Source organism: Phoenix dactylifera, chromosome 16, assembly GCF_051530095.1.
Source record: "Phoenix dactylifera cultivar Ajwa chromosome 16, Ajwa_hap1_PhDact_Kaust_v1.1, whole genome shotgun sequence".
Taxonomy (NCBI): domain Eukaryota; kingdom Viridiplantae; phylum Streptophyta; class Magnoliopsida; order Arecales; family Arecaceae; genus Phoenix; species Phoenix dactylifera.
Genome location: NC_143205.1, coordinates 15,197,212 through 15,214,423, shown reverse-complemented (window position 1 = coordinate 15,214,423; position 17,212 = coordinate 15,197,212). Strand labels below are relative to the sequence as shown.

Genomic DNA, 17,212 nt, shown 5'->3' with positions numbered 1-17,212 from the left:
TGCACTCCAACAAAGATAATGATCGGCAATATTTCTTACATTAATTTTAAAATGAAAGATTCAAAACCTAATGCTGAGTAAATAAATACTTTGAAAAATATTGCTAGTGAATATATTGATGCCGGTGAACCTTTTTTCGAGACTTTTCGAGTTTTGATGAACTTTCATCTTCATGGAAAAACTACCAAAATTATTTAAAACAAAAGAAATAGATAATAATTTTTTCTTCTTCCAAATTTCTATTTCTATATTTTTCTTTTCTATAATTTTCCTTCTATATTTTATCCCTTTATTCCTAAAAGTGTAACTGAGCCGGATGAGTGACCCAACCCAACCTGATTTTTTGTTCGGATCCTAATTTTAGACCTAAATCCAACCTAATAAAAGATCAGATCAATTTTTGACCCAACAAATTATTCGGATCGTATTGGGGCCAAATCTTAAATAGATCAGACCGAAATAGGTTTAAATTCAGTAAGCCAAAACCCGACTTAAAAAATAAAACGGGCCTAATTTTAAAATCCAACCTAGCCCCACAAACCCTCCAAAATGGATCAAATCAGGCCAGGCATGGGTCAACCCAATCTATTTGTAACCTTATTTATCCCTCCATTTATGGTTCTTAATTAAAGGTGACCGAGAATTGCTATTTCATCCCTTCTCACGAAGGGCTATACAACGAACATAACATGCGAGCCCAGTCAATGAATCAACTTTCCACCGGACTTAGACCAGTCTATTCATTGCTTGGTTCACACCTAACTAATGGTTGACACCAGGGAGCTGTGTCCACTTAATTATGCTAAACAAGGGATTGAAAACGTAATTGATTAGAACTAAGACCAGTGTAATCAACATTACCTTAAAGATCCACTTAAGACTTGTTAAATTTTATAACAAACGTCTTAACTCTCTGCTGCCCCTTAATAGGCGAAGGATCCTCTCCCACCTATCTCGTTCTAAGAGGGCTCCATACTCCTTTCATCCATCAAAGGTGAAATGTAAAAGGTAAAAATGATCGAGCACTTCTTTGAGGATCAAATAGTACACAGACAAGCTTTCTGCAACATGAATGGATGCAGAAAGCAAGACTGGTGGTCTAGAAAAACTATGATGCCCCTAATATATTATAATTACAATTGCTTATGAATATAGCCGTGTGTATCATATTCAGCCATTCAGGCAAGCCTTTGCTGAATTAAAATGCTGTGATGAATCATCATTTCTTGATCAATATATATCCTCTCGGATATCTGTTGGTGATTCTTCATCAACAACGTTGCTTGCCTTTCCATAGAGCAACTTAACTTTGGAATCGCTTTTTAAACAAATGATGTCTCTTTGAGGGATCCTTTGGTTTGCTTTTGACCTGACCGCCTTGCTTGTGCTTCCCCGTGCTGCCAACAAGAAGCTCAGTCAAAATCACGAAAAAAAAAACTAGGAATTAGGACATAAGAGGGAAAAAAACCAAGGATAAGAAACAATAGAAATGATACGTGATTAAAAGGAAACACAAAGAATTGCTTGAAGAAAAAGGCTTAAAGAAAAGCCATACGTGTACTCCATGTACACCATCCCACTTGCTCCTGAGAGAGTGCTCATTGATGTTGCATAGCGTCGGTGTTTCTGGAGGGCCATGCCATCTTGATCTTCTTCCAGCTGCTCAAGACCCACTGCATCATCCCCTGCACTCAGCAGCTGCAGTATAACAAAGATCACCATTGAGACTTCTGAAGGTGGTAAAAACAACCTCGCATGATTACCCAATTGGTAACAGTGGTGAGGATAACGAACTTTGCTTAGCAGGTCAAGTTGCTCATCAAGGCTGTGATAGCTAAGATCAGCTCCAGAATCAGGCGGTGGCAAACTGGTGATAATCTGAAATTAACATAACAAATGAATCCAAGTTCTCATACACCTGAAACGTATTTATGAAGTGAAGCCAAATACGGACAAAAAAAGCCATGTCCAAACATGTCGATGAGTATTAACAGACATGAAAAGAAATATAATGTCATTTTGCCCCAGAACTGTCCTTTAGTATAAATTCCAGGTCAAACACAGAAACCTAGGGTATCGATATACAGTATTAATTTAACGAATAAAAGCAATCAGGAACTGTGACCTCAGAATTATGAGCCTGGGCAGAAGAGGTCTAGTGAACAGAGAATTATGGCAAAATATGGCATGTACCAGTCACAACATCAATCATAGTTCGAGCACTATGTATGAGAGCACATATATGTATCAGTACACAAACAGCGAGACTATAGGCTACAATCTTCTTCCATTGCGAGGTAACAGTGGTTGCAGACAAGGCACCAAAGTCAATGAGAGCAAAGACATGGCTAGATTCTAGTTCTGTCCATGGAACCATGCATCCTTTACAAGTGCATGTGATAGAGATTTTGCTGAACACCAATAAAATAGAAGGTATGAATCAACCAAAATTATGTAAGCCAAACTGTATATGGAGGAGTCATCCTTGATTCTCAAGGCTCCGAAAATCAGTCCTACAGTCAGAAACATAAATTAGTCAGAATAGGCACGATTTCCTCAAAATAATATCCAAAGAAGACATTTTGATCTGAGGCATGATTTGAGCACAGTTGCAGACAGAGGCCCCTGAACTGGCAAACAATTGAAGCAAAAAATTTCACGATGGAAACTAGAGACTGACACTGGAAGTGGACTGCTTAAGGAATAAAATGTGATCAGCAAGACTAAAATCATAAGCTTCCTTCAAAAGAATCAGAAAAAAGAACTTTTTCTCTTTTTTCCCTTTTTTTTTGAGAATTAGGACAGGAGGAAGCCCAGTTGAAATTGGGCTGAGGAAAATACGTAAATTAACAAAACAGATTGAAATTTTTCATCATAAGATCTTTTTATTAGTAGATTATATACATAATTGGCATGTGAATATGGCAACTGTGCCTTCATCCTTCTTTATATCTACCACTCTTCCTAAGGCTAAGCTCACAATTCACGCATTAAATTTCATGGCAACCTCTTTCTTTACCGGAGTCAGCAGGTTCAGGTTTTCCCACATCAATTTACAGGATTAATGCCATGCTGAAAAGCCGGTGGTAAAAAGTTCACAAAATTCTGTATATCATATTTTGATATCTGTATTGGGAAAAGGTTTGTTGGTCAAGGTTAAGGCTATGCCAAACAAAAATACACATGACAAGGTAAAGATATAATTCATATTAAATAAAAAAAAGAATTAAAAAAAATCATAGAGGAAACTTTCCACAATTCCAGGACAAATAAAAATAAGCAATTCATGAAAGAACTTAATTTTTCTAAATGGGGACATTAAATCGTACATCGAGAGGTATAAAGATCAAGTCCTCTACATAAAGAAGTTGGCCTCAAATAGTGCATAAGCAGTCCTTATATAACATGTACCATCTTATTGGACCACAAACTAGTGAAGAAATATAGTCACAGTTAAAAATCCCTCCTCCCCTGTTAGTGTTCCGCCAGTACACGACTATTTATGCACTAAACAAGCAATATCCCAAAATAAGAAATAAACTACACTACCAACTTTCATAACCATAGCATTCTCCGATCTCTATAAGCAGTAAGCCGGAAGAAAGGACCATATTTGTTCATTTTTACGCCTCAGGGAAAAGTTTTTGGGGAAAAGGGCTATACCTTAAAGCTATATCCTTGGTCAATCAAAAACTGCTGTCTCTTAGTAGAGTAATACATCTCCTGTACCCAATATCAAAAGGAAGTTATTTTTATGCCATAACAGAAATATAAAAAACATACAGATAGGAATTTCTCTCCACGATATTAAATACGGAAAGTTCAAGTACCAGCTGAAAGTTGGAAGAAAATAGAGTCCCACCTGCGTATCTGTGGATACAAGGGAATAGAAAAAAGCATTGTACTCTTCTTTTCCACCTGCCATCCTATCTTGAAGTCGACCCTGAAAATCCAGCAAATGCCTAATAACTAACAAATAGACAAGAAATTTTACAATCATATGCATGCTCCTGTATGTACACATGCATGGGTGTGTGCAAGCGCATAAACATGCATGTATATGTGTGAATGTATGTCCAAATTCCATATAAGATAAAATTTAATTCAGAATTAAAAACAATCAAACTCATGTCAAGCTGATCCAATCAGAGAGAAGAAAGAATTCTTTCAACCTACTCAAATCGTATCTCTCTCTCAAAAAAAAAAAAAACATAAGAATTTTAGAAAGCAGGGCTATAAGGATTTTACTTTCATTAAGTTCTCATGATTCACAAATTGTCGTATATATCAAGGGTGGAAAGTAGACTCCATGATCATTTTTTCACTCATGTTGTTAGGGCTCGGTAGATGGAAAGTAGAATCTATGCTCTTTGTTTTCATTCCTTCTGTTATTGATCTCTAAAACCATGACATTTGTTCTCTACTTATACTATAAAGTCCTTATTTGAGTTGGATTCCCCTTCTAGCTAAAAGAGGAGAAGATGCAAGTTTTTTACAATTTTATAGAAATTTAATTCCTTTATTTGAGTCAGATTCTTCTTTTAATTAGAAAAGAATGAAAACATCTTACTTCAAGGACGGCAAAATCAGTACCGGACACCATACCGGTTGCTCAGCAGGACGAGTCGGTATAAGCTCGTGTCGTGCCATGCCGGGCCCGTACCGACACAACTTCTACGGCAAGGGAGAGGGAGAACGAGAGAGGAAGAGAGAGAGAGCGGGGGAGGGAGGAAGAGGGAGAGAAGGGAAGAGAAAGGTCAACCGGGTCCGGTCGGTGAAAGCCGGGGAGCCTCCGTGCGGAGCAGGCGAAGGCCGGGGAGACGGGGCTCCGCCTTCGGGCTCTATTTCGTTCAAAACAGGGGTCCGGAGGGGGCGTCTTTTATTTTTTTCTTTTTTTAAGTTGAAATCCGCAAATCCTTTAAAAAAATTAAGTGAAGTCAATACTGGGTTTGCCGACTTCAACTTAAGAAAAGCAAAAATAAAAGAAGCCCCATCCGGGCCCCTGTTTCTAACGAAACAAGGCTCGAAGGCAAAGCTCCGCCTCCACATCTCTCCGGACTCTGCCTCCTTTGCGCGAAGGCTCCCCGGCTGGCCTCTCTTGCTTCCTCTCCCTCCCTTCCCCACTCTCTCTCTCTCTTTTCCTCTTCTCCTTTCCCTCTGGCGAGCCGTCTCAATATCAATGATGGAACTATCCCGGTCCGCCGCAAGTACAGCCCAGGACGTCCCAAACCGGACGGTTCGAGACAATTCCGCAGACCTTGTCTCCCTTTTTATGCTAGTGAAATCCAGCACAAATTCGATTGGATTTCTCTCTTCATTGAAAAGGATGTAAATTATCAAAAATAATAGAACATTTTAAAAATTCTTAAATTTAGGTAGAAGTTAAATCTTGACTCCTACATCAACTTCGCCTTCAACTGTATCACCAAATTCTTCCCTATTAGAAGTTATGGCTTCTTGAATTTTTGATACTTGATTAAGTCTTGGATGTAGTAGACTTGCGCCCAAAGCTTATCCAGAACTACCTGAAGAGGTCATTTTTGTCCACAGTGGGTCAAATGATCCTCCTAAATCACAAGCTACCTAAAATGATCACTCATATGATTCTGGAGATCTCTTTGAACACGCAACTACAATAAAGCAAGTGTGCATATAGGTATTACTGCAAAGTTTCTGTATGTGTATAAAGTGTTTCTTATGTCAAAAGAGTGGGATTGGGTACAAAATATAGATAAGCATATGAATAATACAAAGAAGCAAGTTTTTTACCACTCAAGGAAGGTTACTAATCCTAGTAGAGGAACGCAACTTGTGCCCCGCTCTTTTGGGCTTTGGTTTCCTAGGCAAACTCTAGTCCAACTCTTTTACATTTTGCCGAGCTCAAATTTAGTCTGACTAATAATACAGAACCTACTTATGCCTTGATTCCATAAACTTCATATTTCAATAAATCAAAGCCAACATGCCTGTCATCCAGAAAATTTGAACACAACAGTCCTAGGCACAGAGAAAAATCACTGTAAAATTATCTTAAGTCACCAGTTTACTACAATATTCAGTTTTAAAGCAATACGCATGTGACATGCAGATAGACTGCTAATGGTCCTAAGCCATACCCAGTTAGACCTTTTTGCTAAGTAAACCTCTAACAATGTTATGTCTCAATACAGATCCTGCACCAGTACCTTAAAGGTAGGGTACAATATACACATCGTACACTGTTGGATTAGACACAAACAAATAGCACCATGTGTCAATATAGATGCATCCCAAGCCCCATACCAGTACCAATACCCAAAAATACTGCCAGTATACTTTGTATTAAAATTTGAAGGCTAATTTAAAGTCAGCTCGCAAGCCCAAAAATATAAAGTCAACCAGTTAGAATGAGCTAAAAATGTCTCAGCACATTGGCACCCTTAATCATAAGTCTTCACTAATTTCAAATGAGTAACTTAGTATGTCGCAGTTAAGGTATACCTTTGCCCTAAGAATACGGCCCAAACGTTGAGCTTCTTGACGCCGTGACCCCGCATGAGATGATATCTGTATTATTACATTGGCCTCAGGAATATCAATTGAATTATCACCAACCTGAGAAGAATAAAAGAAAGATAAGATTTTACTGGCTTGAAATCAAAGATTACCATATCTATAAAAAAATTTGAAGGCGCGTTCAACAGCAATTTGTCACAGAATTCAATAACCTATAAAATCTTAAACATAAGAAAGGTTAACTCTAACCAGCAACAGAGAGATGTAAATGCCACAAACACTGACCTAAAAACATTCACTATATGTACAGATGTGAGGGTTTAAACAATTAAAGCATGGGAAAGATTAGTCTACTAACACTTCATTCTCATATCACCAACCTCACTTTTTGAGATGAATAATTAGAAAATACCCCATACAGGATGTTTGCACAAAGTTAACCTTCACAAATGAACAGCAGACTTCAGAGCTTCTAGTACGTTTTCAATCCTCAAACTAAAGAGCCATTCCATGCAGGGAATTTGCATTTGCATTAATGTGATGTTGTCCCTTGATATGGAGTTTTCTTGAACAAATATCATAGCCCATGTCACTAATACATAGTGCTCAGCTGTGCTATCACATAACAATGTTGATTGATAGCCATAATTCTAACATGGTTTTAACTTGTTAATACATAGTTAATTGAGTTTAACAAGGTATGCTAAACTCCAAATTAGCAATAGTATATCAGTTAAAGATGATAAATCGTGGTGAGAATACAGCATACCTTAGATAAAAAGATTGTATTGACATCTGGGCTGTTCTTGAATGCATGAAGAATTCTTGTCCTCTCTTGGTGGCTGACTTGGAAAAAAAAAAGATTAAGAAGAGCAAGAAAAGCAAATGCATATAAAGAACAATTAATTTCCAGCAAAAAGAAAACCTTGTTGCACCATATATCATAGGTTTCCGGAGCTTCATTGCATATGCAGTCAGCGCAAAAAGGTTATCAGAAAAGACAATTATCTTATCACCACGCTGCTGCTCATGAAAGCGAATTAGAAATTCACAAGCCCTGAATTTATTTGGATTCATCACATAAAGCGCCTGGTAGCAGATGGACAATAAGAAGCATGAGAATGATGCTGGAAAGATAATGGCATGGCCAAAATCATAACCATAGGACAAAAACATAATACATGTTAAATGTTTGAAGATGTATACAGGCATGCTCATGGTATTTGTATTTATCACATAGAATATGTAGGAGGCTAAAAATTGTTTTATAGAAGGAAATATACAGTGTTTTCATGCATAGCCTCATCTTTATAATATCATCAAGCCAAATTTTTAAATTGGAAAACTTTATTTATATTGTATTAGCAGCTGTTCATAAGTTTCTGAAATAATTTCATTCCTGAATTTTTGTCAACTAATTCATTGAACTCTAGGCTTTTTCTGAGGAAATCTTGAAACTCAAATACATTAATTCCATAACTATAAATGAGGATGCCATTCGTCATACGCTGGATCCAATCATTTATACCATTTGAAGGGAGATCATAAATTCGTCCTAGTGTTTATCAAATGGTTTCTTTGGTTTTTTCTGTTAAGGATCTCAATATTCAGTATTTCATCTTATCCAAGGTCCTGATGGCCATGTTTTGTAACAGATAAGGGGTCGGAAAAAAAATCTGATTTACCTAAAGGTCCATTTGAGAGAAAAGTTCAAATGTCAAAGCTACACTACAAGGAAATTCTATGCATAATTTAGCTATTTGCAATACTCATTACCCCCATAGATTAACTATAATTTTCCCCTCACTTGCAGCACTTTAAATATGATTAGCGCATATGTTGCACATGGAATTCTATATTAATAGAGGGAATCAAGTACTAATAAATGGAAGCATCAAATATATTGATGAAATAAAGCGACACCTGAATACTTTAATAAGCTAGGTCCAGATCTACTTGAAATTAAAATAAACCTATAGGAAATTAATCATAAGGGATGAATAGAGTGGATTCAACGCTTCCTCATAACATATATAGTCTGTAATATAAAGGTCTACCTGTTTCTTCTTTGAATTTTCTTTTTTCAAATACTCTGCAAAGAACTCCTTAGTCATGGGACACCATACTTCAGCACACTGAACATTAGCAATAAACCCTCCTTTTACCAAATCCAACCAGTTAGCTTCATACAGTTTTGGTCCAATAAGGAAATTCAAATCTGTTATCCGCTCATCCTCTCTCACAAGTGTTGCTGTCATAACATCCAAAGCACTGTTCAGGCAAAAGCAACAAGAAAAACAATATATATGTACTCAGCACAGCCAGGATATGTAATTTATTCAGAAGAAACACTGACCAGTAAGCCCAAGTTTGCAATGAGATTTCGTGATGCTGATAACCTTACGAAACATATGCGCAGGAACAACATGCACCTGTAGACACAATAAAATTAAATTAACAAAAAGAAAACATATCTTACAGTTATTGAGAGGCAAAAAGATCAACTAGAAGAATTACTCTGAGATTGTTCATGCATAACTAATAATATCCCAAAGGATTATGAGTAATTTAATAGTCTTCAAACAAAAGATTACCTCATCCATGAGAAGCAATCCCCATTCTCTATTCCGTATTTCTTCAATAATTTTTTCAGAATCTTCAGATCGTTTACCACCAAAAGCAACCATGTTATAAGTGGTCACAACTACACCAGCCATACCACGAAACTTTTCCTTGTTATCAGATGTGAAGCGACTGATCTGATCATCTCTTATAGTGGACCAAAGCTTGAACTGGAAAGCCCACTGATCGACAGAAACCGCATTGGTAGCTAAGCAGAGGCAACTTTTTTTTATCCTGCAAGCAGCAGAAACACCAACTAGAGACTTCCCAGCACCACAAGGTAGTACAATGATGCCAGATCTTGCTCGCCCTGCAATTTAAAAAAAAAAAATCTAAGCAGCTCTTATACTGATAGGTATCATTTAAAGGTTGTAGCTGATAGCAACTGAAATAATGAAAAGATCGGATCTCATTAATTGCAGTTAAAGATTACAAGGAGAGCCATGGGGTTTGATTGCAGTAGACAAATTAATAGGGAAAAGATCTTTCAGCAGCTTTAGCAACAAAACAGCATCCATCTTTTTGGAGATATTTTGCATGTCTGGCAATCAAACTAAATTGAGGCTTATGCATACATCATAATCTAGAGAGAAAATATAGCGTGCAACCCAACACTGGGAGCAGAAGTTACCCTTTAATTGTAGATCAGATTTCCACTGCCAGAGTTTATCCCCTCCCAGGTTGTACTAAACTAGATTTAGTTTTTCCAGGAGAAGATTTATCAATTATGTTTCAGGTCCCCATAGCGGCCAGACTGGTCTCTGTGTCTGTGTGTGTGTGTGTGTGTGTGTGTGTGTGTGTGTGTGTGTGTGTTCGTTTTCAAGATTCTCATGTTGGTAGATGCCAACGGCAGATCATGAAATAGTGAGATATCATCAAGACTTCGATCGAAGTAAATGAGAGACTAATACTAACTTAGGGGATGAGATGATATCTTTTTCTTTCACATATGTGGTATCATTTAGATGTTGTCACTACTTGTACTGTCCTCAAATACTATTTTTAACACCTTTTTAGTAGGCATATTATCACTTTTAAGTTTGTCCTTACATCTTATATAAAACTGCAAATATTGTTTAGATTTTTTCACTATCAAATTTTTATTATATAGCAAGAAAGCTTAATGTGCAAGCAGACATGTAATCTGCACATAACATATACTGCACATAACATATGCTGCACATGTGCACTAGAAACTTACCATTTCCAAACATCTTACTCAGACTTTTCTCTTGATATGGTCTTGGTTGCGCTTGAGGTTTCAACTCCATATTCAAATCAGGATTCACCTAAATCCAGAAAAAAAGCATAATAATAAAAGGAATGTGAAAGCTTCATGCATCAAATAATGTTTAACTTGTGAGCAATCTAACATGCAATGCAAAACTACTTCTAAATCTGCTTAAACTTCCTTATCCTATAAACAGATATTGTTCACCAGCTGGGATCTTACTTAAGTGATACAACAAAATCTATTTCTAATCACAAAGCTAGTACTACAAGAGACTGGGGAGGGGGGGGGGGGGGGCATGGTGCTTGCATATTTTATAATTCCAAGATAACCCCTTTTGATGGTCAGAATATTAACAAGGAAAGACAACAATCTATATGAAACAGCAAATATCAAAGATTTTATTTAATGTGCTCTTTATAACATTGATGGTCTCAAGTCTTGATGGGACATCTTGCAGGACATCGAGATTGGATGCCATCTCAAGTGTTGGGATAGGACCGTCACGCCATTGTCCCAGCGTTCCGATCAGCATGTCTTAGGACATTCTCTATCCCAAGTGTCCGGATTGGGTGAGACGGCAGCACATCCTATTCCATTTGCAAATTGGGACAGCTTCATCCCACAAATTAAATTCAAAATTCCAAAATTAAAAAAAGTGCTGAAATCCTTTCTCCCCCGTTTCGAAGTGAAGATGGGCGAGGAGAGAGGGGGAGAAGGAGAAAAGGAGAGAGTAAGTGAGGGAAGGAGGAAAAAGGAGGGCGCGAAAACCCTCAACCTAACCCGACCCAAAGAGAGAGAGAGAGGGAGGACTACCTACCAAAACGCAAGTGGTGGATGGGGGGCAGACAATCACACCTTCGCAAGCGGCCGGGGGAAGGAGAGGTGTTCACAAGTGGGAGGCGAGCATGCTCTCTAGGATCCCAAGCCGGGGGGGGAGGGGGGGGCACATGATTTGCACAGTTTAATAGCTAGACGATGCGGGTTTAAAAAAGAACCAAGCTGTCTCATTTTAAAAACCTGAACCATAACGGTTCTCGACCGAGCTGGTTCAGCACACCCCGAACCATTGGCAGTTTGGCATGGTTCAACATTCCCTGCTCTAAATAACTCACTAGAGGTGACTTAAAAGAGGAAGAGATGGGTGCTCTCAAACCAAATAAGATCAAAGAACTAATTGAGCTACCAATCAATAACAAGTCAGAAGGTGTCACTGGATGTACGCAGTTAAGTATCTTTCCGAACAGCATTCTTGAGGAATAAAAGGCTTCAAGTATCTTTTGAATGGAACCGTCGATGGGTTCAAAGCTTGTATTCTATCAGGGAATATACTAGGGCCTATGGAGTTGACTACTTTGAACTCTTTTCACTATTAAAAACTAAATTCAAACAAGTAATCACAACAGTCAGGGTGATTGCGGGAATGTCATTTTTTCAAATGAATTCCATGAAGGCATTCATTATAATTAGCAAAAGATTGCGGAATGCACTTCACAAATTGTAATGTTTCACAAACTTGGATTTTGTAAACCAAGAATTCATATGGCTTCAAAAGGAAAACAAGTCATTATATGTGTAAAGCTTAGTACCCAAGGGGCAATCATGACAGTCATTTATATGAATGACATTACGAACCTTGTGCTAGTAAAGGAATTGAAATTGATGGGATAACTTATTAAACAATATAACCCAAGATACCCGAAATTATTCTTAGATATAGAAGCAATAAGAGCTAAACTAAGTCCTAGTTTGGTTCCAAAACATAGTATATATTTTATCTTATGACATAAAGTCATAATGCTTGGAAGGAAGCAGAATTATGGATAGAAAAGATGCACTACAGGACCAATTGGATCCCGTAGTGGATTAAGGAGCTATGGTAGACGACCTACAAGAACATATAAGGATGGTTGGCAAGCTTTTATTATCAGCTATCACTAGGCTAAATATCATCTCTATTAGAGCTCGGTTAGATGGTCATGAGGCTCCGAGAACTTATTCTTGGGAGGAAGTGCTTTATGTTTGATATTATGACCAAAATCAATTCTAAGACAAAATGGACAGGACTCATCCAACCCATCCCCAAGCTATGCAAGTTTCGATAGGTTAGGTCAAAATTGACTTTTTGGTATGATTTTGGTACATTTTAGTGATATCTACTGAGACCAGCCAATTCTAATAGATTTTTTTAAATTATTATATTTTCTGTCGGGATTCCTCATGGTTGAAATGTTTAAATCTTAGAGTTGTGAATATCGCATAGTTAGAAACATGTAGATGTTCAGTAGGAAGAAACTCAAAGGATCATTAGTCCTAAGTTTATAGACCATGAAAACAATACATAGAACATTCAACGATTTCAATTACTATGATATACTATTAAATGATATTATATACTTTCTTGAATAATTTAAATGTCATTTTGATGAAAGTTCTAATTTTAGTTTTTTGACTCAAACTCTCAACCTCAATGTACAGCTGTCAAACCAAGACCTAATTGGATCGATGAAAGTTGAGTAAAAATATGTTGTTAAACTTTTATAGCCTGAATTGTGTTAAATTAAAAAGGAAAAATCATGAGAAAGGGGTCATATAGAAAATGAAATGCTTTACAGTCAATTACAACTTGGCACCTTATTGTCATATATAGAAAACCAAGTGACCTTGAAGAGCAAAAGACCTAGGTGTTTCACCACACTCAATGTCAAAGTCGAATACAAGGTAATGGCTCAGAGAAAATGTTGAGAGTTTATGGGTAAAGACACTGATGCAAGCGATAAGCTTATGGTGAATGGTCCAATTTTGATGCATTATGTTAACTGGGCCATATTCTATATCGAGAAACTAATGGTCAATTAGCTATTGAACCATATTGAAACTGAGCATCCTTTTATTCAAGAAAAGGTGGAAGGTAAGCAAGTACATTCTCTTTTAAGTAAGGGCAAAGAATTAATTAGCTGACCTTGCAAAGTCAGTTATGTCATCAACTTCAATCTATATGTACTAGGTGAGCAGAAGAGAGAAATGCTCTAGGTTGAAAACCTATTTGTCAAATATACATAATTTAAGGTGTAAAAGGGCTCCTCAGATTGTTATTCTATTCTATGCCCTTGAGGCCTAAGTTTTAAATCTTGTAACAACTCTACAAGTGACCAACCTTGATTACCCCTATTTCCACACCCTAATATATGTAGAAATGAGGATACGTTCAAGATCGGTGCATTCCCTCATCACCTTCCTTTTTTTCTCTTTTTTCTTCCACTTCCCCTTCTACATTCCATTCTTCCATTATCTTTCTTCTTTTCTCTTCTAGCTTTGTTTGCCAGATAATCTAGGCCTAGAGCCACAACCTGGAATATAGTACTAAGAAATTATCAAGTAAAATTCAACAAGAAGAGCCGATAATCTAGGCCTGGAGCCACAACATGGAGCCGACAATAAGGTGTGGTTTCTGAGATCTTATTAGAATACTAAGAAACTTCTAAAATTATATTTAGCAAGTGGTGATGAGAAAACACAACAGACCGTATCATTTCTAAAGTCATACTCCTCCAGCATTGGAAAATTCAAGGCATTTGGTAAGCAGCGCTGCTTGACGTTCTCAACCTGCATTTTTTAAAAAGAAGTATTATTTCAAGTGGCAATTTTATAACATTCTTTGTAGTAGCTTCTAGTAGCTTACTGTATAAACAATAAATTACCTGACTTGGGTCTATTTCAAAAGAATGAGTTTCTTTTTCTTCAGCTGCAGCAGCGAATTCTGCTCCATTCAGCAACTCTTCATGACCCCCTTCTATCTCCCCCGCAGTTCTGCTAATTGTAAAAGCTTCACCACCTTGGGAATTCTGAAGAAAGAACCATTAGATAAATTTAAAAAAAAAATAACTTTTTATTATGCTGGAAATGGCAACATGCAAAGATGACCATCTAAAAACCATTGCAGCAATTACAGAGTTTGGGTCAACAAAAAAATAACAATTCCATTTGTTTAAAATCTCCAATTAGGGGCTCATTTGAAAAAAAGACTTAGAGATGCATTTAAACACACAAAAAAAAAAAACCAAGTAAAACTCATCACTCATAGTATATGTCCTTACATCTCCAATACATAAATTACTAAAATTCGATCTGACCATATATATCAAAGCATGTGTTACTGAACTAAATGGTTGGACTTGGAAGGTTTTGATATCTGATATGACCGCATTTAACATGAAAAATTTCTAAAATCCCAAAAAAAAAAATACATGCATAAAAAAAATTTAGTTTAAGCAGGATATATGAGAAGTTGTGACAAAATCATGCAATTAAAGGAGCTCCTTGAAAGCACCAAACAACTCTGAAAAGCGTGGTATTAGAGAATGTTATGCACTTGAGAGGATCCAGTGAACTCATATTTGACATCTTGCTTTGCAAATGCCTATCCACACCCAACTGTGTAAAATAAAAATTATCCAGGACCACTAGAAATGAAAGAAAATTGACAAAATCTCAAAAAAGGAGGTCTGGGTGCAACAGGATTCCAGTTTTGAGATTGTTTCCAACAAACTACAGAGAAAGTCCCACTCAAAGATTGGGAATACCTCAGGAGTAATCCGCGCCCGTGCTATACCTTCATCTCTAAGCAACGTCTTCAGCACCTGCACTCACAATATCACATTCTCAGCAATCCAATTAACAAGCAACCTTTAACAAAACTCATTGGAAATCCAAAATTTCATATTTTGAACAATCATTACCTCCGGAAAAGGTGACTCCACAAAATACCGATTTTTCTTCAGCACAAGCTTCACTTTCCCATAATTGGCAGTGGAAGCATGGATGAAATCAATCATCTCACGGGGCAACTTCGTCTTTGATAACTTATTAAGAACACTAATGATGGTCTCCGTCTCAAGTCCAACAGAGACAGCAGCATACAAAGAGTGCGGCGTTAAATTGTACTCATGCATCGATTCCGGCCTATTCCCAAGAAGTTCATATAATCGAAAGAACGATCAAACTGAAGAAAATGCCAAAAAGAGAAATCGCCAATAGGATTGGGGAAGGGACCTGCAAACGGGCTCGGCGATCGCGATGAGGAAATCGTAGGCTTGTTTGTAGAGAGCAGAGAAGGTCTCGAGAAAGATGCGGCCATCGGCGCAGGCCCAGAGGGGGCGGTTGGCATGATCCGGCTTCAGCTCCAGCTTGGTAAAATCCCTCTTCTTGGTATCCCTCTCCACTACTCCCATACCAAATTCCAACAGTCAAAACCAGCCAAAATAACCAAATAGCAGGCAATTTGTTTCCAAAAAAATCTTCAAGGATAAAATACCTTCTCGGCTATCTTCATCGAAATCGTCGGCATAATGTCCAATGTCATCGTCTTCGACGATCTGGGGAGACTGAAAGAGGGAACGAATTAGAGAGAGAAACATAAAGGATGTGCGTTTCTTGGTTTCGATCGATTGGTTCACCTTTGATGAGATCTTTAGCTTCTTGCTAGGCCGACCCCTTTCTCCTGAAACGAAAATGGAGAGAAATTAGAGAGAGAGAGGGAAGGGGGGAGGACAGGGAGGAAGGGAAGAAGGGAGATCGATTGGAGTTCGAGGGGAAGAAGAGAGAGAAATTACCGTCGCCAGCCATGGCTTCGATCGAGAGGAGAGGAGGGAACGTGGAGAGAACGACGAGAGAGCTTTAAGCCTACGCTAGACGCTCGAATAAACAGAGAACGGCACTTCGGAACCGCCTCGCAGCTGAAAAAAAGGAAAAAAGAAAAAACCGCCTCGAGAGCGATGCTACGCAGACCCTAAGGGCTCGTTTGGCTCGCGGCATGCTATAAGCCGGCTGAGATTATGTCTGGATAAATATCGGTTCACATGAAACCCAGGTTTAGAAAGTTTAAAGCATGTTAAGAGTGATGTTATTATTATTTTTTTATTTTTTAATAAAATAGGTATTCCTACATTATGAGTATGAATACATCTAATAAAGTCAGAAAATAAAAATCATAGAATGCATGCGGCAACCTTTCCTTCTCGGCCCACATGATGCCTCCGGAGTAGCTGGCTACGTAAGCAGAGCCATCCAATTCTCAGTCCGTTAGCCTATCTAAATACATGCTTAACCTGGAATGCCACTCCATCTCTCATCACCACCCCTCGGACTATTATGGCCGGGTCACCCTCTCATCCATACTCACCGCGCAGTTAAAACCTGAGTTCCGATAAATATCTTTAAAATCGGACCGGACCGATCCGTTGAACCGGTTTAATTGTCAACGGGTCCAGCATTCGGCACAAATGACCTTGTACCTTAGAATGGAAATTTTGGATCACTCTTACTCTTCCCATTTCTCACAAGATCTCAGTTAATGGCTGATGAGAGGCACCAAGACCCCGTCCCCCTTCCTCTCTTGCCGCCTTCTCTAGATGGCCAAATATTGATGGCAGGCAAGACCGATTTGATGGTAGCTAAGTCAATGGGGCAAAATCTCCCTGCCTTCCCCTACCTCTCAACACTTCGCTGACCTGATGGCCGGAGCTCGGTGGCAAGCCAGAGAGTAGCAGCAAGCCAGTAGCTGGATTCTTTTCGCTTCTCCTATGCAAAGTACCACCATATCGTCCATCTTGGAAATAGATTGCTCTCCTTCATCTCTTCACACGTGTATATCCGGACATATTTCTAAGACAGATGATGTGGTGGTTATCGTGGTACAGAATTTATAGGGTAAAAATCACACCGAAAAGGATCTGAACTCATTCTTTCTTCACCTTGTTGGCATGACGATTAGAGCTTGTTAACAAGTCGGAATGTAGTAGGCTAGCAGCAACTGAAACCTCCTAACTTCTTCTACTCTCTCTTGATAGACCCTGGTGGTAGGTC

General features: G+C 38.1%; 1 protein-coding gene across 1 annotated transcript; it reads right to left on the bottom strand.

The window, feature by feature from the left end:
* Positions 1-1,002: 1,002 nt before the first annotated feature.
* LOC103706419 (general transcription and DNA repair factor IIH helicase/translocase subunit XPB1) lies at positions 1,003-16,167 on the bottom strand. Its single transcript, XM_008790513.6, has 20 exons — positions 15,961-16,167; positions 15,805-15,848; positions 15,663-15,732; positions 15,401-15,569; positions 15,088-15,310; positions 14,932-14,988; positions 14,050-14,193; positions 13,874-13,954; positions 10,319-10,406; positions 9,090-9,427; positions 8,852-8,927; positions 8,553-8,746; positions 7,421-7,584; positions 7,265-7,337; positions 6,481-6,594; positions 3,863-3,943; positions 3,664-3,723; positions 1,795-1,878; positions 1,556-1,698; positions 1,003-1,397 (listed from the first exon to the last, which is right to left on the bottom strand). The coding sequence occupies exons 1-20, from the start codon at positions 15,971-15,973 to the stop codon at positions 1,304-1,306; spliced, it is 2,310 nt and encodes a 769-aa protein (XP_008788735.4). The 5' UTR covers positions 15,974-16,167; the 3' UTR covers positions 1,003-1,303.
* Positions 16,168-17,212: the final 1,045 nt, after the last annotated feature.

Excerpts from the sequence above, each read along its gene's own strand:
- LOC103706419 (XM_008790513.6), bottom strand. Across the intron at positions 13,955-14,049 it reads TTGAAATAGACCCAAGTCAG|GTTGAGAACGTCAAGCAGCG; the intron begins GTAATTTATTGT and ends TAAAAAATGCAG. Across the intron at positions 10,407-13,873 it reads ATGACTTTAGAAATGATACG|GTGAATCCTGATTTGAATAT; the intron begins GTCTGTTGTGTT and ends TTCTGGATTTAG.